The sequence below is a fragment of the Protomyctophum parallelum genome (assembly GCF_964188405.1).
Source record: "Protomyctophum parallelum genome assembly, chromosome: 21".
Taxonomy (NCBI): Eukaryota; Metazoa; Chordata; class Actinopteri; order Myctophiformes; family Myctophidae; genus Protomyctophum; species Protomyctophum parallelum.
The window spans coordinates 33,502,854-33,526,948 of record NC_139713.1 but is presented as its reverse complement, the minus strand read 5'-3'; the positions used below and the strand labels follow the sequence as shown (position 1 = coordinate 33,526,948).

The window sequence follows — 24,095 nt, the reverse complement described above, 5'->3', positions numbered from 1 at the left end:
CACTTGAATCTCTGTAAAGCGCACTATATAAATGCAGCATTTACCATTTACTTATGGGGGGGATGGGCAGCCATCTGTAAGTGCTCTTTTAGAGCGCTTTTGAAGGAGGGTTTAAGGATTCACATTGTTTTATGACTGTTGGTAGGGTGTTCCACATTTTGTGTAGTATTGCAGTAGAACGAATGTAATCCCTTGTTTGAGACAAATCTGGGTTGAACGTGATTTGTGGAGCTCCCTTTGGTGTTATGCCTTTGACACAGATGGTTTCCCGGTTTTAATGGTTTCAACCTGATGTCCATGCGGTTCGGGCAGCTCATTGTAGGCGAAAAGGGTCAAGACAAAATGTCAACGAACGGTCGCACATTTTGAAAATAGATCTACGAGTTCACAACGCGTTGCATCGTGGCACGTTGTTAAGCTTGTTGATCTGCTATTTCTTTGCTAGGGCTTTCGTTCAATTCATAGCATCTGTGGTTATTGAACTATACCCTGTTTTTGACCATAATGCTCTTCGGCTCCATTGATTTGGTTATTCTTCAGTTGTGTGTATGTTATTGATTTGCGTCAAAATACACACATTATTTTGCCTGCGCTCAGAGCTGCACTGGGTAATTTCCCACTGGACTTGTGAACATATCAGTCAAAGGTTTACAATTCCATGTGGACACCTGATTTCCCAACAAGGTTCCAACGAAATTATATAATGTGTACACGATTCATGTCGATAATATACCTCTTGTTGCTCATTTGTCTTTGTGCTTTTCGTTCATTTCCAGCCAGTCTGGGCTCTCTGGAGTTCAGTTTGCTTTACGAGCAAGAGAACAACGCCCTGCACTGCTGTATTATCAAAGCCAAGGTAAACACACACACACACACACACACACACACACACACACACACACACACACACACACACGCACACGCACACGCACACGCACGCACTATAGCATTACCTGTCCCAAGGGTCACTGACCATGGTGCTGAAGGGGCCTCAGCTGCAGAGGTTCTCCATCATTGTGATCCTTTGTTTCAGAGCCTGAAGTCAATGGACTCCAATGGACTGGCCGATCCTTATGTGAAGTTACACCTCTTACCTGGAGCCAGTAAGGTATTGTTACATACTTCCATTACATCCACCCCCCCCCCCCCTTTTCTCACCAATTTAGTCACACATGTTGTGCTGTCACTGCTGTTGTATCTACCAGTGAGGAGCCCCCACCGGGAGGACTTTGTCCCACTCCTCCCCGACCAACACACCCTGCTGACAGGCTCACGCCCCCAGCCCCGCCTAGGATAACATGCAGTGAACATTAAACTCTGAGGTCCGTAACATGGAAATGTCTGAGAGCCTACTGATCTAAACCAGTGGGTGCACCATGGAGTACCCGTCTGGAAAGCTCTTCATGTATGCGGGCGACGCGGTGACATTGTCTGGTGTCCTCGGCGAGGCCAACGTGTCACCGTCCTGACAGCGGGTATAGAGCAGCTGGCGTTCCTCCAACAACCTGAGGGGCCTGACGGGCTGCAGAGGTGGCCCTGACCTCCGTGACCTAGCCCATTCTGACCTGAGATCAGATTCATACGAGGTTTCCACTGGACACACACTGGTCTGATGAACCCATTCTGACTTGAGATCAGATTCTAGAAATGTCAGTCGCTCTTCGATTTTTCAAAAATGGCAGACCTACAAGCTCGTATCGCGCCACTCGGTGGCGCGATATGAGCTTGTAGATCTGCTATTTTTCAATAGCTAAAGCATAACATGATGCCGACACCAAAATGGGTGCCCGGTCAGAATGGGCTAGTATATCAACAGCGCCACAATCACACGTTTTCAGGAAGACAATTCACGCTTGCCAGGAAATATTATACCCCTGACCTCGGGTCGGGGGAGAGAGGAATGCCTCATTCATAGAGGTCAATGCTTTAATTGACCTTGTTCCCGAATGAGAATTGTGTTGCTTTTATTGGTAGGCTATGCGACATGTCATGCATGTACTATACATGATACATATACAGGCACAAACACCGATTCGAATGAAATATATTTCCGGGTGATTTGAAAAGACATGCCAGGGACCCCCACAAGAGAAGATTTTTACGGCTCTAGCAGTGATTCTCAACCATTTTAATTTCAAAGACCCCCAGTTTGACATGCATTAGGCTACAGACCCCCATTTAACCCATTCTGATCGGGAACCCGTTTTGGTGTTAGCACTATGTTATGCTTTAGCTATTGAAAAATAGCAGATCTACAAGCTACGAGCTTGTAGGTCTGCTATTTTTTTTTAATCGAAGAACGACTGACATTTTTAGAATCTGATCTCAGGTCAGAATGGGTTCATCAGACCAGTGTGTGTCCAGTGGAAACCTCGTATGAATCTGATCTCAGGTCAGAATGGGTTCATGTAATTTCTATCTCTGGGACCACAATTTATACTGTATAATCAATGTTAATGTAACTGAGAGTGTGCAAATGGAACGAAATGGACCCTAAAGGATGCATTTGGTTCCATTTGTACACTCTCTGAGTTACAGACCCATAAGTGTACATTTGGTTCCTAACTTTCTATCCTTTAGCTGGGGACCCCTTGGAACTCCCTTAACCCATTCTGACCGGGCACCCATTTTGGTGTTGGCATCATGTTATGCTTTAGCTATTTAAAAATAGCAGATCTACAAGCTCGTATCGCGCCACCGAGTGGCGCGATACGAGCTTGTAGGTCTGCTATTTTTGAAAAATCGAAGAGCGACTGACATTTTTAGAATCTGATCTCAGGTCAGAATGGGTTCATCAGACCAGTGTGTGTCCGGCGGAAACCTCGTATGAATCTGATCTCGGGTCAGAATGGGTTAAGGACCCCCAGGGGTCCCCGGACACCACTTTGAGAACCACTGATCTAGACGGGCTATGTTCCGGGATGCCTTAACGACGAGGTATATATAAATCAGGCTCAGCCAGTGGACTGAGAGAGACCGTACTGTGATGTGATTAGAGGTGCTCTCCAAGCAACGCTTCCTAGCGTTAAATCAGACCCAGAGTGATTTGTGTACCGCGCTCATCTTTATTGATTCACCTCACAACATACTGTATCACATCTCGTTAGACTAGAGGCATGCAGTGATGCGGGGCGACCCAACAGCTGGCCGGGGCGGCCCGCACCACTTCCACTGTCTCTCTCTCTCTCTCTCTCTCTTCTCTCTCTCTCTCTCTCTCTCTCTCTCTCTCTCTCGACTGTATCCAGCTCAGTAATCTTTTTTACTGGTAATGAAATGTTATTGATTTTGTTCTTTGCCTTTCTGTCACTAAAACAGGGGGTCTTCAACAGGGGCCCGGGGGTCCTCTTAATACAACAGTAATAATACTAAGACTCTCAGAGTAACTACAGGGGGTCCGCCAAATCTCTGTGTGATGGGGAACACTATAGCAAAAAAAAACATTGCTTGTAGATCTGATCTTTTCGGAGAGTATAGGCATAGAGGGGAGAAGAGCAGACCAAGTACAGAGTCTACAATCAAGTTGACTAAATATTGAGGGGTTTAAAATAGAACATATTCATAATAGAATGATTGTGCTGTCAAACAAGTCTATGAAGCGCTCTATGAGCTCTTTGAAAACGTTTAATCAACACAACGCTATACATTATGTAGTGGGGTCTCTGCTTCATCTCTCTCTCAGCTAAGGCTATACGTCCTTGGCCTGAAAGAATGTTGAAGACCGCCCCTGCACAGAAAACATTCTGATATCATGTCTGACTCGTCAGATCAATGTAATAATATGAGAAAGTATCTTTCTAATTTGCCTCACTTTACTGTACTGTTCTGTGTATCTTTTTTTTTTTCTTCTTTCCTCAGGCTAACAAGCTCCGTACCAAGACTCTGAAGACCACCCTGAACCCGGTGTGGAACGAAACTCTGATCTACTACGGCATCACCGATGATGAAATGACGCGCAAAAGTCTGCGGTATAAGAACGACGTTTTTTTTAGAGAACCTCTATATTAACCCATTCTGACCTGAGATTCATACGAGGTTTCCGCCGGACACACACTGGTCCTGATGAACCCATTCTGACCTGAGATCAGATTCTAAAAATGTCAGTCGCTCTTCGATTTTTCAAAAATAGCAGACCTACAAGCTCATATCGCGCCACTCGGTGGCGCGATATGAGCTTGTAGATCTGCTATTTTTAAATGGCTAAAGCATAACATGATGCTGACACCAAAATGGGTGCCCGGTCAGAATGGGATAATAATAATAATAATAATAATACATACATGCATACATTTTATATAGCGCTTTTCAAGGTACTCAAAGTCGCTTTTTACAGAACAAATTACTAAAGCTCTGTCTCTCCGCAGGCTCTCGGTGAGTGACGAAGACAAGTTCGGTCACAACGAGTTCATCGGAGAGACACGCGTGGCCCTGAAGAAGCTCACGTTCAACCAGAAGAAACACTTCAACGTGTTTTTGGAGAGAGTGATCCCGGTGAGCCTCAACTAAGACACTGTATAACCGCTACGAGTGTTGTGAAGCAAGGGTGCTTTGACAATGGCGAGGGCCAAAGGGCACCCTCAGGGCGTCTTACTGGTACTAGTATTTCTACATTGCGATATTGATACTTTTTAAGCGCAAATAACATTCATTTTAAAACTGCTTTTAATATTTAATATCATATTGTCTATGTCCCTCAAAGTTATTTCTAATGGTTTGAGCCTCAATCACCACTCTGATATAACCAGGCCTTGTCATTTCTTTCTGGACTTTGAAAGCAGTTTTAGCTGCAGTACCACAATGTCCTGAGGTGGTGGGGGTGCTGATATGCAGATTATTTAATATTTTAGTCATTATAATACTGATAGTATAAAACCAGGCTTGTTTCCATGCCATGCCAGCTTGGAAAATCAACAATGGTGGACATTGTAAACAAAGTGGAAATGCAAATTTGGAACTGAAGACTGAAGAAGAGGAGGAATTATACAAAGTAGGGTGACATTGGTGACATCACGATGAGGCCAAAATCAGTCGAGCTGTTCCTGAGAGCAATTTCCATTAAAACACCCATATGACATGAAGGCCTGATTGGTTATTTGTGGGGATAGAAAACACACATGGGAGCCCCAGAAACACAAAAGAAATTGAAAAAGTAGAATTTTATGTTATAGGTCCTTTAAGTTATGTGAGTACTTTTTCCAGCACTGTCTGCTATACTCTAATGTAGGCTAAGAGTTAGTTGGGTTACTATACTGCTTGGGATTTTTTTTTCAACAAATTATCTGTATACGGTCTGTACAGATGTCAGAACGTCATTGTGATGGGGGGGGGGGGGGGGGGGGGGGGGGGCGAGCGGCTTTCGAGTTACGTGGATTACAGATGCACGTACGTACATACACACGTACAGAGATTGGTCTTAACCCATTCTGACCGGGCACCCATTTTGGTGTCGGCATCATGTTATGCTTTAGCTATTGAAAAATAGCAGATCTACAAGCTCATATCGCGCCACCGAGTGGCGCGATACGAGCTTGTAGGTCTGCTATTTTTTGAAAATCGAAGAGCGACTGACATTTTTTAGAATCTGATCTCAGGTCAGAATGGGTTCATCAGGACCAGTGTGTGTCCGGCGGAAACCTCGTATGAATCTGATCTCAGGTCAGAAAAATGGGTTAAAGGTGCAAGGCTCAAAGGTACAATTACAGGGCATCCCGCCGTCTCTATGAAGGAAAAAAGCCACACAAGAAATGTCCCTTTCACCTCCTTTCTATGGCCTGATCTTTCAGGCCCAGTTTGAAAGAAACCAATTTGCATCTTTAATTGTTGCTTTTTTTCCTCCTCTCTCTCTCTTGAAGGTGAAGAAGGCGACGGTGGGAGGGGCAGCCCGGGGAATGGCGCTGTACGAGGATGATGTAAGACCATAATCTGACCTCTTACACAGTGGTATATTTACTCAAGTACTGTACTTAATTAAAGGTATATTCAGTGATTTCACCCAAAAAACCTTAGGTTTCGTTTTTGGCTGTGGGACCCAGCCTTTCGTCTAATCAGGATAGAGAGTCAAAAACGAAACCTAAGGTTTTTTGACCCCCCAGGGGTTAACTGGGGACAGGGAGGAACTCCTTATATGGCCAGCACACTCTATAGTAGGAGGATTATCACAACAAAACAAAGAAATAAGTGATATTTGAATTAAGTGAAATCACTGAATATACCTTTAAGTCAAGATCTGAACTTTTACTTCTACAGCACTATACATCTCAGAAGGCAAAATATTGTACTTTTACTCCACTACTAACTACACTTCCAAATATTGCTACAAAGTGCTCAGTATAGATAATCTTTGACATAGATAGATATATATTATCCTCCATTAGTCACATGGTAATCCTACAGTACTAGTGATGCATGTCACTACATCACTGTTCATGTAAATCTCGCTTCTCCACACGTCCCAGTGCTCTCTGTGTGCGTGCGTGCGTGTGTGTGTGTGCGTGCGTGTGGGAGGGATAGAAAGTGATCAAAGGTCAATTTGGTTCTGAACTACAATCAGATCATGAGTGTCCATCATTTAGCAGAATTGCAAATGGATTGAATTAGCACTGGGGATCTTGACTGTGTGTGTGTGTGTGTGTGTGTGTGTGTGTGTGTGTGTGTGGCGTGTGTGGTGCGTGTGGCGCGTGCGTGCGTGCGTAGCTGAATGACGGTTGTGACACGGAGGATAGGGGGCGTGTCCTGGTGTCTCTGACCTATAGCAGTCAGCAGGGCAGGCTGCTGGTGGGCGTGGTCCGCTGTGCACACCTGGCCGCCATGGACTCTAATGGCTACTCTGACCCCTTCGTCAAAGTGTACGTATCTATGCTTAATTAAACGCCCCATTGAGACTGGACACCAAAATTCTACAAATGTGTTCTAAATCATAACAGTTTTCTGAAAATAAGAAAACAATTTCCGTATTGTATCAGTGGTTCTCAAACTATTTCATATCAAGGACCTCAAAAGAATTATGTAATCGGCCACTGACCCCCATCTGAAAATATGTTGTTCCAGGGACCCCCCCCCCAGAAGCAATGTTATGAGTTCAAAAATAAAATTGTGTTAAAGAATATATATTCAAAGATTTGCTCATAATTCTTTCTGTGAGCTCGTATATCTGCTATCTGAACCACTGTTCTAAATCCTAAGAGTTTTCTGAAAAACCTATAGTGTTCTATATCAACTCTCATCAATTCGCAATATCATCCACAGCTTAATGTGTACGGTATTAGTAGATACACACGGCAGAATTGTGGGTCTCTTATCTGAGGTAACAATGGACCCCTTTGTTAGATTAATATCCTGGATCTGTTGGTTTACCTCCTGTGTGCTGTACAGATGTCTGAAGCCAGATATGGGGAAGAAAGCCAAGAATAAGACGCAGACAAAGAAGAAGACTCTCAACCCAGAATACAACGAGGTCAGTCCTTCACAAAGCATTTTAACCCATTCTGACCTGAGATCAGATTCATACGAGGTTTCCACTGGACACACACTGGTCTGATTAAACCCATTCTGACCTGAGATCAGATTCTAGGAATGTCAGTCGTTTTTTTAGAATTTTTCAAAAATAGCAGACCTACAAGCTCGTAGCGGCGCCACTCGGTGGCGCGCTATGAGCTTGTAGATCTGCTATTTTTCAATAGCTAAAGCATAACGTGATGCAAACACCAAAATGGGTTTCCCGCACAAAATGGGTTAAAGGGGCATTTTTATAAAAATTTGAGCGTTAAATATTCATTCAATAATTTTCAGTCAGGAACAAATATTTTTTTTATTTTAGAATGCTTCTTTTCCCCCTTACAACGCCTTGAGGCAGCCAACACATTACAAATGCTGCAAACTGCAGGAGTGCTGCCATATAGGCATTGCTCAGGGAAATAAGGAACCTTATGCAACAGAGCTGTTGTGATGCGTGGAGTGGAGTGCGGCATCATCTAGTGGCTGAATGTTGTCTACTCTACTGCACCTTGAATCCTAGATCAATTTGGGCTTTTGCCCACCCTGATGTCAACCGTATAGGCTACATATACTGTATGTTGTGTTAAAATATATAGTAATATACATATAATCATTTCGTCCCCACTCCTTTGATGTATTCTTTCGTCAATGTACATTTTGCACAAATTTTGTAAAATGTGTCCTTTGCTTTACCCCATCCTAACTAGGAGTGGTGTTGTGTTGCATAACTTACGTTGCCATGTTGCGTTGTTGAAGCTCACACAGCAACACACCTTTTCGATTTTGTTTCAGGAGTTTGGCTATGAAATAAAACATCCTGACCTAGCCAAGAAAACCCTGGACATATCAGTGTGGGACTACGACATGGGCAAATCTAACGATTTTATTGGTGAGTCTGTCCATCCGTCCGTCCGTCCGTCCATCCAGTCAATCACTCCACAAAAGCCTTAAAAATGGTAAAGGTTGATGTTGATTGAAGGTTGAAGGAGAATGTTATTGTCGAATAACGAGTGGTGCAGGTGAAAAAGGACATAACATCCAGAGCGCACCGCAGCTCAGAGCATGCGCTCCGGGTCATTTGCTTGTATGTGTTTGGCTTCTTCTTTTTACAGAAGCCCATTTGGGACAAAAGACTGTGCAGCCTATTTGGTCATGAAAGACAGATGTGTCGGAAAATAAAATAAAAACTTTTCGAACGACCAAAATACGCGATTTATCATTATGACCCCTGCAGCACACAGGGTCGGAGCTGCGATGCATTCTGGATGGAGTTACTGTATGTAACTTTTCACCTGTACAACTCGTTATTGGATATAATTACATTATCAGATTAAGGTAAGAAAATGGTTAATCTGAAGTTGTTATTAAAATATTAAAATGATGCTATTTAAATAGCATGTTATTGCGAAAGAAGGTCGCATTTGCTATGAAATCCTGCGTCTCGCGTCCGTCAAACCACCATATATGGTTGGCAATCCATCATGCCTGGTGACATCGCGTGACATCTTAACGCCTCCATATATGGTCACAAGGTTCACTTCACACCTCATGACATCCGGCCTCGTGACACGTCATGCCACCATATATGGCCATCTCCATATATGAAGTTCATGACACTGATCTCATCTAACCCTGGATAACCATACATGGAGAAGACTGGATCGTCATCCTGATCTGCATATATGGAGCCGGCCAGAAACTCTTGTTGATCTGACCTCATCAAACCCTGTAAACTCAAGACACGCTCCATATATGGCCAGTACAGAATTCATTCCAGCCGTCTGCCGTCACCCAGGCGGCTGTGTGCACGCGCCCTCGCCCTCAGGGTGTCTTACTGGACAGCAATGTGCCCTTTTGAAAGTTAGTTTGTTGTACATTTGTTTTGTAGGCCTACAGTGTACAGTATGTGGCCCATGGTGACATCGACCAATTCTGGATTAAAAGATGCTAATATATTATTTATGCCCCTAAATCTATAAATCTCACACACTATTAAGGCAGCCCGCGGTTCCACGCGCCGCACAAGGTGGCCATTTTTTCAACTTGAGCAGCTGCCCCTCAAAATGTCTGCATGCACACCACTGGGAGTGTCTGCAAAATTGCATATTATTTGTGCTTGCTGATCAATGGTGTTCCTGTGCCCACACAGGAGGATGCCAGCTGGGCATCCAGGCTAAGGGGGAATGCTTGAAGCACTGGTACGACTGCCTCAAGAACAAAGACAAGAAGATTGAGCGCTGGCACGTCCTACAGAACGACAACCCTGTTCAGTTTGAAGACTGAGTCCTTTCCCCCTCGGTTTGTTTCATCCCCCCCCCCCCCCTCTCACTCCACCTCTCGCATAGATAGAGCTGTCACCAATCATTTTACAAGACCATTCATTAATCAACACAGTCACACACAACGGCCTGTATAGTGACTTCTTGGGACAAATGTGACCGAGAGTTGGGTCTTCTGGCGACGTCCCGGTCACTTCTGCACTTCAGGAATGCGGAAGTGTCGCCAGGTTGATGGCTCCACAAAAAATACAAAAGAGAATTGACGGAGGCGCGCCGCCTGAATCAGACTTGAGCTTCGAGAGGCACTGTGCCGAATGTTGCAATTGTACACTTCAGATGATGCAGCGCCGATCAAATTGTAACTCACTCCCTCTAGCCCATTCTGAACGGGCACCCATTTTGGTGTCAGCATCATGTTATGCTTTAGCTATTTAAAAATAGCAGATCTACAAGCTCATATCGCGCCACCGAGTGGCGCGATACGAGCTTGTAGGTCTGCTATTTTTGAAAAATCGAAGAGCGACTGACATTTTTAGAATCTGATCTCAGGTCAGAATGGGTTCATCAGACCCAGTGTTTGTCCAGCGGAAACCTCGTATGAATCTGATCTCAGGTCAGAATGGGCTAGTGAACATGTGACCCCACGGGGTCGCGTTATCCGGAGTGAGAATGCGTTGAATTGTGGGTCTGTCATGCATACACTTTGCTTGCACCACTGAAGCATAATCAATTTCAACAAATATCACTTCATCGTGTTATCGTGCATTTCATAGTGCATGGAATGCTTTCGAAATATACTCTGGACAATATGGATGTCAAGATATTAAAATGATAGGTAACAGTTTCTGTGCAGCCAATGTCATATTGTATTATAAACATAATTGTGATCCATTTGTGCATATAATTATTATAAGCACTCATAGATGTAGACAATACGTATTGTGTTATTATTCTTAAAACATGAGTAATTATTAGCCCCATATGGAACCTCTCCCTCCGCTCTACTGTAGCTCCGAGATGAGGTCCCACCGTCTTCGCCTATCGGCAGTGTTTCAGAACCGGCGCATATTTTCCACTATACACAATTCTGACCTTTCTCCGCACATGGTATCCAAAAAGTAAAAGGTCGCCCGCCTGCTCTCGGATGTTTTATTTTTTAGCGCACAAGAACATCTAAGTGACGGGTTGAAACAAACGTTTAAATCGCTATATATTAAGTGAGCCGGTTCCATGTTTTTCAGGAGGTTGTGGCCGCAGAGGCAGCATTACTGCCTCCCCTGGTCAGATGTTGGAATTTGAGTTCATGCGTGAACATGCAGGTGGAAAATCCAACATGATATGATTACTGATACTGACAGTGGTGGCATCTCATAATGAAGGATAAATGTATTACAAAAAAAATAAAAAGCAAACACTTGGATGCAATGATGGCTTACACTGAAAACCGCTGCTGAATGCTGCACAAAGACTTAACGTGGATTCGAAAAACAATGTCTCTTCAGGCAATATATTGTATTATGTGCACCATCGCATGTGCAGTACTGTATGTGTTTAATAAAGAAATACGCCATAATGAAGGCTCCGCTGTGCTGTACTATACAATCAATGGCAAATGCCTGCACCCTCACTGACTTATGTCAGCTGTAAGTGCTTGAGGGTGAGAGGCTGCAAGGCATAGATATTTAAAAAATAGATGCCTCATTGGCCGCTGCAGTTCATTGGAGCAATGTGTGTTGAAGGAGGGGCGGAAGAATTTACACTGGGAGAGGAAGTACGCCGGAAGTGTGGAAGGCACGTTAAGTCACGCTGCCACTCAAGTGATTACTGGCCAATCACAGCGCATATTTTCCCGGGACTTCCGGAACATGCGCTCTGGGAACGTTTTGCCCTCCCTTGAGCACATACACTCCAGAACCGGAAAGGGGCGTCTACGTTTTTATGTCTATGCTGCAAGCCAGGGCTCCAAATTGTAGTAGTGAAAGGAATGGGACAGCACTTTGAGGATGAGTCTGCCATTCTGCGTGTACCCTTACCGATTTCAAATGGGACAGCCCTCAAGCCCTCGCAGACTTCACATGAACACACACCTAAAGTCAGTGACAGACTTCTCCCAGACAGTAGACAGTTGCCCCCACTGCAAGTTGAAGCCACGCGCAAGTTTCATTTCCATCCACCAGCTGTTTAAAAACCCCTGAAGAGACGCGCCTGTACTATAAGCTGCATCTTGCATCATCGTGACGCTACTGTATGCTGAGTACTGTAAGGGGGCGGGTTGGATTTGGGCCAATGTTGTGAGAACTTACAAGTGTTGCCAGATTTTGCCAGAGAAATAAGTAACAGGTCTATAGGCTACTGTATATGAGCACTTTATAAACCTATATATACGTCGGGAATGTGAAAATAGCCGATCTACAAACAGCGCACTGTGAGCTTGTAGATTATTATTATATATTTTACCAAAAATATTTATTTTTTTAAATTTTGAAAACATTTTAACGACGATCTGTTACAGGGGTCCCTGGCAGGAAATATTTTCTGTTGGTGGTCCTTCACATGAAAGTGTTTGAGAACAAGACTAGGTTTAAACAAGACTAGGAAACAAAAAAAAGCAAACCGCATCTACCAATATAGAAGCAACTTGACAAACAAGCCAAAAGTCACTTATCGGTATTTACTTACTTCAATACTCAATTCCTTCCTGGCAACATTGACTGTGACAACATGGCAGGAAACTTTGTTTGGATCAGGTGAGGTCTGGAACAATCAGCACAGACAGACACGCAGCTGGAGTTTTGGCGAACTTTGACCCTTCTTGATAAAACATGCTCTCTTCCTCTGCCCAGTGGGTGAAGGTTCATGGACCCAGTTAGCCCTAAAACAACTCAGACCTTAATTCTCTAAACACAGGGTCAAGTTGAATCACGTCATGGTTAAAAGTCTCTTCCAGTGTTCCGGCCCGGGACATGAATGAAAAGAAACCATTGTGGCTGCTGTGTCCGTAAGACTATGTAACCCCAAACCCCAAAGGTTCGTAAAAGGGGAAATTACCAGTGATGGAACAAGTCGCCTACTCACAATTGTATAGGATACTCTGTATAGGATACTCAAGTAAAAGTCTGGTATTCAAAATGTACTTGAGTAAAAGTAGGCCTACTAAAGTCTTTGCATCAAACTTATAAAGAATGCTAAATGCTAAAACAAATGGCCATTTCAAATACGTTTTCAAAAATGTTTTGAAAATAGCTACAGTAGCAGCTAGCAGCTATATACAGTATGTATATATATAGTAATAATGCAATATTTAGACTGATATGTAGTGGAGTAGAAGTACTCCACTACTCTTTTAAAGTATTTGAAAAATGAAATCTGCATACCGGCATACTGAAAAGTTCAATGTTAATCTTACAGTCTACAGTTTGTAATGTGACCGAACCAGCTTGAGGATATTGATAGGCCTGATAATAGAATGGTGATGTATCATCAATATAACCTATACTGATGAGGTATACATGCATGGTCAGGTTTGTTCATTGATAGACCTACTTATCTCTCTCTGTGAACATCTATAAATCAATATCACTTACCATTCGCATTGCCCTTCACACACACACACACACACACACACACACACACACACACACACGCACACACGGTTCACTCCCACACGCTGTGTAGCACACATGCAGCAATTGCAGTGCACGCAGATGCACACGTGCAATGCTCTAATCCAGGTTGTGGGCCACAACCTGGATTAGAGCATTGCCCGTGTGAAATGTTATTCGAACCGCCCTCCCGCTCATGAAACACAGTGTGTGTGTGTGTGTGTGTGTGTGTGTGTGTGTGTGGGGGGGGGGGGGGACGACGACGACACAGGCCGTAGATTGAAGTCCTTTATAAGTTTGCAGGCTCCAGTAGCCTATTCAGTGTGTGACAATGGCCTGCACTCAGCAGCAGCTGGGCATCCCATAGCGTCTCTATATCAGGGGGGCAGTCAGACAGATATTTCGTGAAGCCACTAAGGAAATCGGGACTTCCTGAAAGTTCATATAATGGCCTGTTGTGGCGCTGTCATTGGGCCCAAAAAAACCCATATCTCCATAGAGGTCCATGTATTTGGGCCCAACTTCACCTAGACTGTATTACCTTAATAAACATGGTCATGAATACTTTCTGCTTCCAGTCACTAGTTTAAAGTCTCATTTCTCATGTCATAATATTCTTTTTGGAAAATGATGGTCCCATTTATTTAAAAAATGACCATAAAGTCGCGTATGTTCTGAGAGGTGTGGCTACCGTTACAGTCTATGATCGGGAGCCACCCCCCGTTCGAGTCAAAATAAAAACCAACGAAGAAAAAGGGGGGAAGTCCCGCCTCGTTGTCTGGGCCAGCCAATGGCCATGGCTGGGCCCAAACGGATCTAGAAAGATGGTGATTTACAATTCAAGGACCGACAGGCTTCATTTTACGTCCATATCAGACCCGGGGAACGCTTTGTCCATATTTTTTTTGCAGTCTATGGTCTATATGCATGGGAAAATCATCTCTATGGGAACGATTAACACATTTGTGGAACCACAACCACTGCATGTCCCATAACGGAATTAAAGCAATTTGATCTGAGATCAGATTCTAAAAAAGCTATGTCAGTTTTCTGAAAAAGCTATGTTTCTATCGTTCTTCGATTTTACTCAGTGGCGTGCTATGAGCTTGTAGATCTTGTAGAGCTTGTAGAGCTTGTAGATCTGCTATTCAATTCAATAGCTTAAGCATAACATAATGCTAACACCAAAAGGGGTTCCCGCCCCAAAATGGGTTAAAGCAATTTGATCTTTCTGAGCGGTGCTACGCTCCAACACTTGACTGTGTGTATTAGTCTGTTATATTTCAGCATGGTTACTGCGGTTACTGTGTCTATATGGTCATTATATATCAAAACCCTGCATCAAAAGCACCGCTTACAGTACGTCACACGGCATGGGACACCTTTTCCACCAGTTCAGTTCGGAACCAGTTTTTAGTCCATGAGCCAGACCTCCAAAATTGGAACATTGTAAATGACAACCCTACCAGTATATAGTCGCTTTTCCATATTTTTTTTTTTTTGCATATTTTCCTACGTGATGCATAATTTGCGTATTTAAATGTGCAATTTCAGAAACTGTATAACACAATAAATCATTGTGTTCGTGTAAGTATAATCAACTGGGGAAGTTTCCTGGTGATATCTATTAATTACATTTTTACTGTGGAAGGGTTATCATATCATTTACTTATATTGATTGATATTGATCATATAAACAATTTAATATGGGTATATGGTTTTGCCCGCTCAATTAATAATGAATGTTCTAATTTTGGAGGTCTGGCTCATGGGCTAAAAGCTGGTTCTGAACTGAACCGGTGGAAAATGGGCCTGGTTGTGATTTTCTATTGAGAGAGAGAGAGAGAGAGAGAGAGAGAGAGAGAGAGAGAGAGAGACAGACACCCTCTCTGGGCCCTCTCTCTCTCTCTCTCTCTCTCTCTCTCTCAGGAGGGACAGTCAGAGTGAGGAATTCAGAAAGAGAAAGAAAGAAAGAGAGAGGGGAGAGCGAGAGAGAGAGAGCACGAGAGAGAGAGAGAGAGAGAGAGAGAGAGAGAGAGGGGGCCCGGGAAGGCCAGTCAGAGAGACAGAAGGACTCGCAGTTCTCTGGTGTTTTGGGTTACATGATACAACAAGTCAGATTTTACCACGTGTTCCTGAGCTGTGGCCGCTATCAGGTGTTGACAACTTGACATCACTTATTATAGTACCGCGGGAAACTCCCCCTGCTCGGTATAAAGGCAGCCAATAGGGACCGTCCGTTACATTCATTCAGAGGGAAGAAGAGAGGGAGAGACGGTTTGCATTCATAGGCTGGGCTGTGTTGTTGTCAGACACACACATCAGACAGCAGCATTATGCTGCACCATACATCTCTTCTCCTGTTCATTTGGCTGTCACATCATCATCTGACACGGACCACCGCGGAGGAGCAGGAGGCCCACTACTGCGGGTGGACCAAAGTCATGGCGAACCAGGGGGAGACGCACTATAGTTTCCTCCTGAAATCCTCTCCCTCCTCCTCGTCCTCCTCCTCCTCTCCATCCGTGCGCCTGTACCACTCCGTGTGGTCCACGGAGGAGCGCGCTCCGCTCGGCTGCGCGTGGAGCGACGACGCGGCGGTGACGGAGCGCTACCTGACTCTGTGCGTGGAGGAGCGCAGTAGCTCGGAGTTCACCCGACAACATCATCACGACGATGAACCCTTTGATCTCAGCCTGCTGTTTGATCATGGTGGGATGATGTGCGTCGAAGCCGGGCGAGAGGAGGAGGAGGAGGGGAGGACGGGGGGTCAGAGGCTGGCGCGGAGCGTCGCTGAAATGAATGACCACCACCAGGGTCGCCTCATCACGGGGGGTCATCGGCGGGTGAAACGTGGCTTCATTGTCCCTGGAACTCTCTGGTGCGGCTCTGGGAATAAAGCGCCTTCATATGCAGACCTGGGTAAGTTAAGTAAAACAAGGTGTTTCCCCGTGTGTGTGTGTGTGTGTGTGTGTGTGTGGAGGGGGGAGGGGGGGGGGGGGGGGGGGGCGCTGGAACGTTAGACAGCAAAAAGTGTTGAAGCTGCAATGTTTCAGTTCAACCACTAGGTGTCCCGCTTGACACCAGGGTCTCTAAAGCATGAGGGCAATAGTTCTCAAACCTTTTCATGCATATATTTACCCCTAAATTAAAATGTATTTGGCCCGGCGGACCCTCATCTGAAAGGAGTTTGTAGGGAACCCCCAGAATTAATTAAGCGACGATTTATATAAATATATTGTTATTATGAGATGCTCTTTATCAATTCAAAAATAGCAGATGTGTTACAAGCTCTTCAGCGTGTCACTTTATGCCACAGCTGCAAACTTGTAGAATAGTTGAATAGTCAACTATAGACCGATTCACAGAGGGTTTCCTGGGTGCGGCCATTACTGAGGTGTACCATTGAGTGCAGCAGCACTGATTAGCTACACCTGGCCTACGGAGCACCTGCTCCATGGATTACACCTGTAATGGCCGCGCCCAGGGCACCCCTCTGTGAATCGGTCTATAGTTGAATATAGTCACCATATAAAGTGGTTGTGATAACTACTTTTGCCAGGGACCCCCTGGAATCCCCCCATGGGACCCTTCGCTGCCCCAGGACCCCACTTTGAGTATACCAATGAAGTCTATATTGTGTTTAGATTACAGTGGCTGTAATATATAATGTTGATGCTACATGTAGGCTATATGTCATTTTTTGCTTGGAACCTCACTTTGAGAACCACTGGTTTAAATAATTATGTAAACGTAGGGGGGAGACCATGCTCTACCATACAGATGGGTTAAAATAACATTTTCTTTAAATTAAGTCTAATTGCTGCTTTGATTAAACTCTAATGGTCCATTTACAGCTGCACCCAGAGTTAGAATTGAATAAGTTAAAGGTAGGGTATAAGGATATTCCTTTGTTGAAAATGTCTTTTTTTATTCTGATACTCATTGCTAATAGAGTGTTTGTCCGGTTGTCTTGCAGGTGTCTTCTCAGGGACGGACAGCTGCTGCCGGGAACATGACCAGTGCAAGGACACCATCCTGTCCTTTCAGTCCAGTTATGGTGTCTTCAACAGCAACATCTTCACCATGTCTCACTGTGGCTGTGACAAAAAGTAAGAGGACGCACAACGTCTGTGCATGCCAAGGGACCCCCAGAAGAGGAGATTTATGTAAAAAACAAACAAACAAAAGGTCAATTAGCAGTGACCCGCTGTGAGCTTTTTAGTCAACATGACGTAACATTGTCCATTCATTGTCAATGGGAATTTGATGTTTGTGTAGGACAACGTTTGTGCACATTTTTATGTACACCAAAAGCTGTACATGAAAAAAGATGGCTCTGTGGTGTATATAGTCCGTTTAGGGGGAAGAGGTGCTGTAGACATGTGCCGGTGATATACAGTATATCCATATTTTAGTGTTCCACAGGCAGTCGGCTGGGTCAGCGTGACTTGTTTACGAATAATCTTACTATATCTGAAGGTTCTTTTGCAGCAAGAGAGACAGTGCATTCAGACAGAGACAAAATAGCTAGATTGTAATATCTTCAGGGTCTAAACTGGTAGTGAGTCTAAATCGGTATTTCATGTCCCTGAAGTTACAGTGTGATAACTTATTAAAGACAATACCAGGAAAATATCATTAACCCATTCTGACCGGGCACCCATTTTGGTGTTGGCATCATGTTATGCTTTAGCTATTGAAAAATAGCAGATCTACAACCTCATATCGCGCCACCGAGTGGCGCGATACGAGCTTGTAGGTCTGCCATTTTTGAAAAATCGAAGAACGACTGACATTTTTAAAATCTGATCTCAGGCCAGAATGGGTTCATCAGACCAGTGTGTGTCCAGTGGAAAACCTCGTATGAATCTGATGCAGATTCAGAATCAGGTCAGAATGGGTTAAACATAAACAACTCTTAAAAGGTCCCCAGACCCCACTATGAGAACCAATGCTAGTCTAAACACCACGTAGCACCAATCAATATTGAGTCTTAGTTGTTGGACAATCTTTCCTGACAGAGTTTGTCATTGTTTTTTTGTAGATTCCGCAGCTGTCTGGCGGCGGCAAACGACAGCATATCAGATGTAGTGGGATATACGTTCTTTAACGTGCTGAAGTTGAACTGCTTCGAGTTCTCCCATCGACTCCAGTGCACACTAAGGAACTGGTTTGGAAGGTGAGTGAACAACACTGTTGTTTTGTGCGATATTGGCTTTAAGATCTGGCATTCTGGAAGATGGAATCCCTGCAATGGCCAGGGGGAGAGCGTTTATACAGTATTATTGCATTATTGCATAACTGTACCCCTGTACATTTTGTATACTGTAAAATAGTCAATCAATCAATCAAGCTATTAATACCATACAGATTGGTTAAAATAACATTGAAGTCCTTTAAAGGGCGGCTGTGGCTGTGTGAATGTGGGAAGTGAGGACGCTGGCGTCGACTGTTCGCCGCTTCACCTCCCAATGTATGAATGATTGAACCATTGTAAAGCGCTCTGAGCACTTGGAAAAGCGCTATAAAATGCAATTCATTATTAAAGTAAGTTAATGATTGCCTCTTTAACAGATATTCAATTTGGAATTATATAACACAGACAATACCTAAGATGGACCATTATACCGGATAATAAACATTTACTGTAAACCTCCATGCACTCCACAGGTGTAAGGAGAACAAAATGGCACCGTATGCTGTGGTTCACCAAGCCACCCAGTACGGAGGCGACGAGAGCAGCAGCAACAACACCGCGCACTTCAACATCTCCACCGTCATCAGTGCTACCTTCTCAACTCAAGGCCAGGTCACTACAGGAGGCCAGGAGGAGAACAGTAGCACATCACAGTCAGTGTCGGTGTCCCTCTCTGGGAGGACGGCGTCCAGCAGCACGTCCGGTGTCCCAGGAGTCTCTCTGACCACTGGTACAGGGTCGGTGTCCCTCTCTGGGAGGACGGCGTCTAGCAGCAGCACCTCCGGTGTCCCAGCAGTCTCTCTGACCACTGGTACCGCCCGCTCCACACCCATGTCTACGCCTGCGAGAACGAGCACAGGTCTGGATAACGTGTCTACCGGGGGCCCTCGCATCGTCGCGCCTAGTCCTCCTCACACCGTCAGACTGAGGGTGTCAAATGGACTGACTCGGCCTCAGCCTCAGCAAGACACATCAGCCAATACAGGTAGGCTGTGCAACGTAACGTAGGACAGACACACATACAGTAGACGAACACACCGCCAGACGGACAGCGCAAAACATATACTCTCTCCACATCTCCTACATGTAATACAGACACTTCTCTGGACTCTCCATTAATTACCACAACAACATCTGGTGTATTTGATGTAAAATAGGTAAAAATGTCTGGGTTATCACAGATCTCTCTCTCTCTCTCTCAGATGAAGAAGAGACCAGATGATTATATTGATCTGATACTGATAATATTATTGTCTGTAATCTCTACATATAGGCAAGCCACTGTCATGTGTGGTCTTTACGGACCTAGATGGATGTAAGTTCAAGATCTTTCCACAACAGAGGAAGTATGGCATCGACAACCAGGAATCAAGGACCCTCTACCACTGCAACTGCACCACTAGGTAAATCTAATGTTTGGCGTCATAGACATACTGTAAAGCCAGATTTACACTTACACATGCATATGATTAGTTGGAAAATGATCAAGTAAAATTAGTTTGGAGGCAGTCACTGTAATTATAGGATTGCTCTGACGTTAATATGCATTTTCACAATTTCACACCACTGTGTGACCTTACAGTAAAGGGCTTATCATGCTATTTGCAACGCACGCACGCACACGTGCAGTGCTACCAGTAAACTCACCACTCTGTCTGTCTGCACATAGATTTGTGTACATAGTAAGATCAGCAGACTATGGTGTGATGTTTCTTGACATAAAAACTAGGCCAAATATCGTCCGTGTGTGTGTGTGTCATTCTATTACCTTCTATTATCTATTCATATCATATCTATTATCCTTCATATCCAAAACCTTCATATCCATAACATGGCTTGGGTGAAACCAAGTAGCCAATAGTAGGTGCACCGGCCCATCTCACAGAGGTCCGGTCCATTGAACAGGGGATAGATGGATGCTCTCATTGGGCCGATGCTGACAATGAACTGCTCCTCCCGACCTACTTACTTACGTCTTTGATGTTTATCTGTCCTGCCAGATTGTTCCAGAGTTTGGCTCGGCAGGAGGAGACCACTATGATTCAGGCTCTGCTGCTGGATTATGTGTCTGATTCCTGCTTCTTCACACAGGAGGCCTGCAGTCAGGGGAAAACGTCAGTATAGCATGCACGCAGCCAGCCAGCCACGCACGCACGTGCATGCACTGGTTTTAGTAATACAATGCAATTACACATCACGGCCTGCGTAGAATAGATATTATATGATGAGACATGTGCTATGATTGCAAACAAAGTGATTGCGAACGAAGTGAGCACTAACTATAGAAGCTGGCCAAAACTGTCTGTCTGTGTGTCTGTGTGTCTGTGTGGGGGTCCACAGATGATTATCTTAATGTGCAACAGTAAACAAGCCAGCATCCAGTATAAGTGTAATGGTATCTGCACATTTGTAAAGTGACAATTTAAGTACTTAATTTTAATACCTATAAAATAAAATAAAATAAAATAAAATAAAATAAAATAAAATAAAATAAAATAAAATAAAATAAAATAAAATAAAATAAAATAAAAAATATTATTATTACGTCAAAAGTAACTATATAAACAAAATGACAAACATTGGTAATATGTTCAAATTACCTATTGCCTAAGAAAGTACACCTAAGAAATATTGTAAAATAAAATAGCTATTTTCACAAGTTAATCTTTATCATTGGAACAGAGTCAAAACAAAATGTAATACCTCAGCTCCTACAATTCAAGTCCTTGTCAGGTTTAGCCTTGCGTGGCCAGACTCTAATCTGACGGTGCAAAGAAATTAATAATTCATAAAAGTTTTAACTTTTCCAGAAGACTTGGGTGACCAATCAGGACCCATTATTGGGCGGGTTATATAGAATAGATATAGTCTGGCCAGTGGCCACGCAAGGCAATGTCAGGGTATCCCATTCAAATATATGATTATTTTGCAGGGTCGTGGCCTGACATGTTTGGGAACCTTTGGGCTAACCCATAATTCCAAATAATAACAAATAATGTATTTGCTCTCAACAGTTGCTCAGCAGCTGTGGTCAAACAGGCAGCTCTGCTTCCTCAGCTGAAGAAGCCCAGTGGCATCATGGAAGCAGAGCGCCCTCTGGAGGCCATCCGGCTGAAGGTCAGGAAGCAGCCCAAATCCAGGAGAGCCAAACGGAAGGACGGAAGGCCTGTCAGGCTGCAGAAGCTCTGCGTGAGGATGAGCAACAACAACAACAGAACCAAACAGCCAAGCAAGAACACAAAGGTCCACAGCACTGAGGAGGACAGATGATGAGGACGTAATAAGGTCATGTTCACTTTCTTTCACTGGGATTTGAACAGTGGTGTGAGAAGTACTCAGATTAGTTCTAAAGTAGCACTATGTAGCCTTTCTCTATGCTTGCTATAGCTCAGGGAATAAACTTGTCAGAATCTCTGAGTGAGACATGACCTTTGACACAATCAAATTGTCTCAATAGAAGACCAGGCGACAAAATACAACTCCCCCAATTGTAAGTTATATTGTATTAACATACCATACAGATTTATTAACATTCTCTACCATACAGATTGTATAAATTATATTATATTTACATACTCTACCATACAGATTGTATAAGTTATATTATATTTACATACTCTACCATACAGATTGGACAAAATTACATTTTATGCATTAAAAAGTTTATATAGTGCTGCTTTTATCATCTCAGTCTGGAAAGTAACGTGTAACTATTACTAAAGCTGTCAAATATTTTCTGTAGAGGAAAAAGTACAATATTTGCCTCTGTAATATATATATATTTTTGGAAATACTTCAAATAAAGTAAATGCACCCCAAATTTGCACTTACAGTACTTGGGCTAAATGTACTTACTTTGGTATACGTTTCTACCACTGCGATTTGAACAAAAATAACTTGTAAAATAGTTGTATAGTGATGAGTTGATATGAATTGTTTCTGTTTGTAATTTGATTGGACTGACGAAGAGAAGATGGTGTAGGCCCAATCTATAAACTTGAAAACAGTATATCCAACAGGGGTCATCCCTATGTTCCCCACTCCTCTCGCCCCCCCAAAAAGGTTCTATGTTCCCCACTCCTCTCGCCCCCCCCAAAAGGTTCTATGTTCCCCACTCCTCTCGCCCCCCAAAAAGGTTCTATGTTCCCCACTCCTCTCGCCCCCCAAAAAGGTTCTATGTTCCCCGCTCAACCAAAAAGAGGTTCTATGTTCCCCACTCAAAAAAGGTTATATGTTCCTCACTATGGCTCTGCACTCAATTATTATTATTATTATTATATTGGGGAACATAGGTGTATGCTCCCTATCCTACATGGTGTTTTGTACTGTATGTGTTTTTTATATTTTTATTTTTTATATCAAAACAAGTTCACATTAAACAACATAAATATGTAAATGTACATGACAAGATTGGAGATAAAATATGACAGCAATTCAAATGACAAGAGGCCAATAGATGACCAAATAAATTGTTGTAATGGGTTAGATAAGGATTTCTCACTGTTTATTTTATACAAGCAAGTTTCTGATATTTTATTTAAAGGTTTTTTTGGTCCAAAATAAACACTGTGGTCGATCATTTCATGTGTGGACTCCATTCACTGAAAAAGAGCTGAACTCAATATATATTCCACTGAACACATACATTTTAGCCTACAATTCCTACTATTCTAATTAAACAGGGGGTTGGGGACCCCCAGTGGGTCCTCAGAGTTACAACAGGGGGTCTGCCAAATCTTTGTGTGATTTTCTTTACATTAACCACTTGAACCCTAGCATTATTCTGAGGAGAAAATAGCAGATATACAAGCAGTCTTGTGCTGCATGCAAGCCTATTTTCACTATAAGTGCTGAGGGTTTAAGTGGTTAAATGTCTGAAAATAGCATACACATGAATCATGAATCTGCAACACAATTCCATACAATTTGTTTGGGGTCTGTGCTTCATCTCTCTCCTGAAGACCAAGACCAACTTAAGTGGCTAAATGTCTGAAAATGCACATTGGCATGACATAACTTGTGGAAACCTGAATGAAATCTATATTAAAAGGTTTATTTGTAGGCTACAAATATGCACTGTGGCCGCCTGTGGCCGGGGTCCCTGCATCTTAAATGCCCCTGTAGTATTCCACTACAGCATGGTGTAAACAGTGAATTGCCTTTGCACAGTGGTGAAAAAGGTACTGACATTTTTTACTTGAGTAAAAGTATCATCGACATCAATACCAAGCAGCTTTTTGCTTCTACGGGCCGTCGGCATGGAACAAGCTCCCACTGTACCTTCGTCAGGCAGCCTCTGTAGACATTTTTAAAGCTCAGCTTAAGACCCACCTCTACAACATTGCTTTTAAGTGATCTTTATTTTTTTATTATTTTTATTCTGCTTGTTTTTAATGTCGTTGCCTTATTTTATCTGTTCTTATCTTTGTACCATTGTCCTATTGTTTTAACTGCTTGCCTGTTTTAATGCTGTTTTGTTTTGCTTTTATTATCTTTTCTGCTCTGTAAAGCACTTTGAGCTAC

General features: G+C 43.4%; 1 protein-coding gene across 1 annotated transcript in view; it reads left to right on the top strand.

The window, feature by feature from the left end:
* LOC310879622 (rabphilin-3A-like) overlaps positions 1 to 9,774 on the top strand; it is a gene marked incomplete at both ends in the record, with an annotated part of 15,288 nt that extends 5,514 nt beyond the window's left edge. Inside the window, 9 exons of the mRNA XM_083794393.1 lie at positions 777 to 856; positions 1,034 to 1,108; positions 3,856 to 3,965; positions 4,362 to 4,488; positions 5,850 to 5,906; positions 6,691 to 6,842; positions 7,369 to 7,450; positions 8,284 to 8,380; positions 9,641 to 9,774. Coding sequence (XP_083650519.1) covers positions 777 to 856; positions 1,034 to 1,108; positions 3,856 to 3,965; positions 4,362 to 4,488; positions 5,850 to 5,906; positions 6,691 to 6,842; positions 7,369 to 7,450; positions 8,284 to 8,380; positions 9,641 to 9,774 — 914 coding nt within the window. The remainder of the gene's footprint in view (positions 1 to 776; positions 857 to 1,033; positions 1,109 to 3,855; positions 3,966 to 4,361; positions 4,489 to 5,849; positions 5,907 to 6,690; positions 6,843 to 7,368; positions 7,451 to 8,283; positions 8,381 to 9,640) is intronic.
* Positions 9,775 to 24,095: the final 14,321 nt, after the last annotated feature.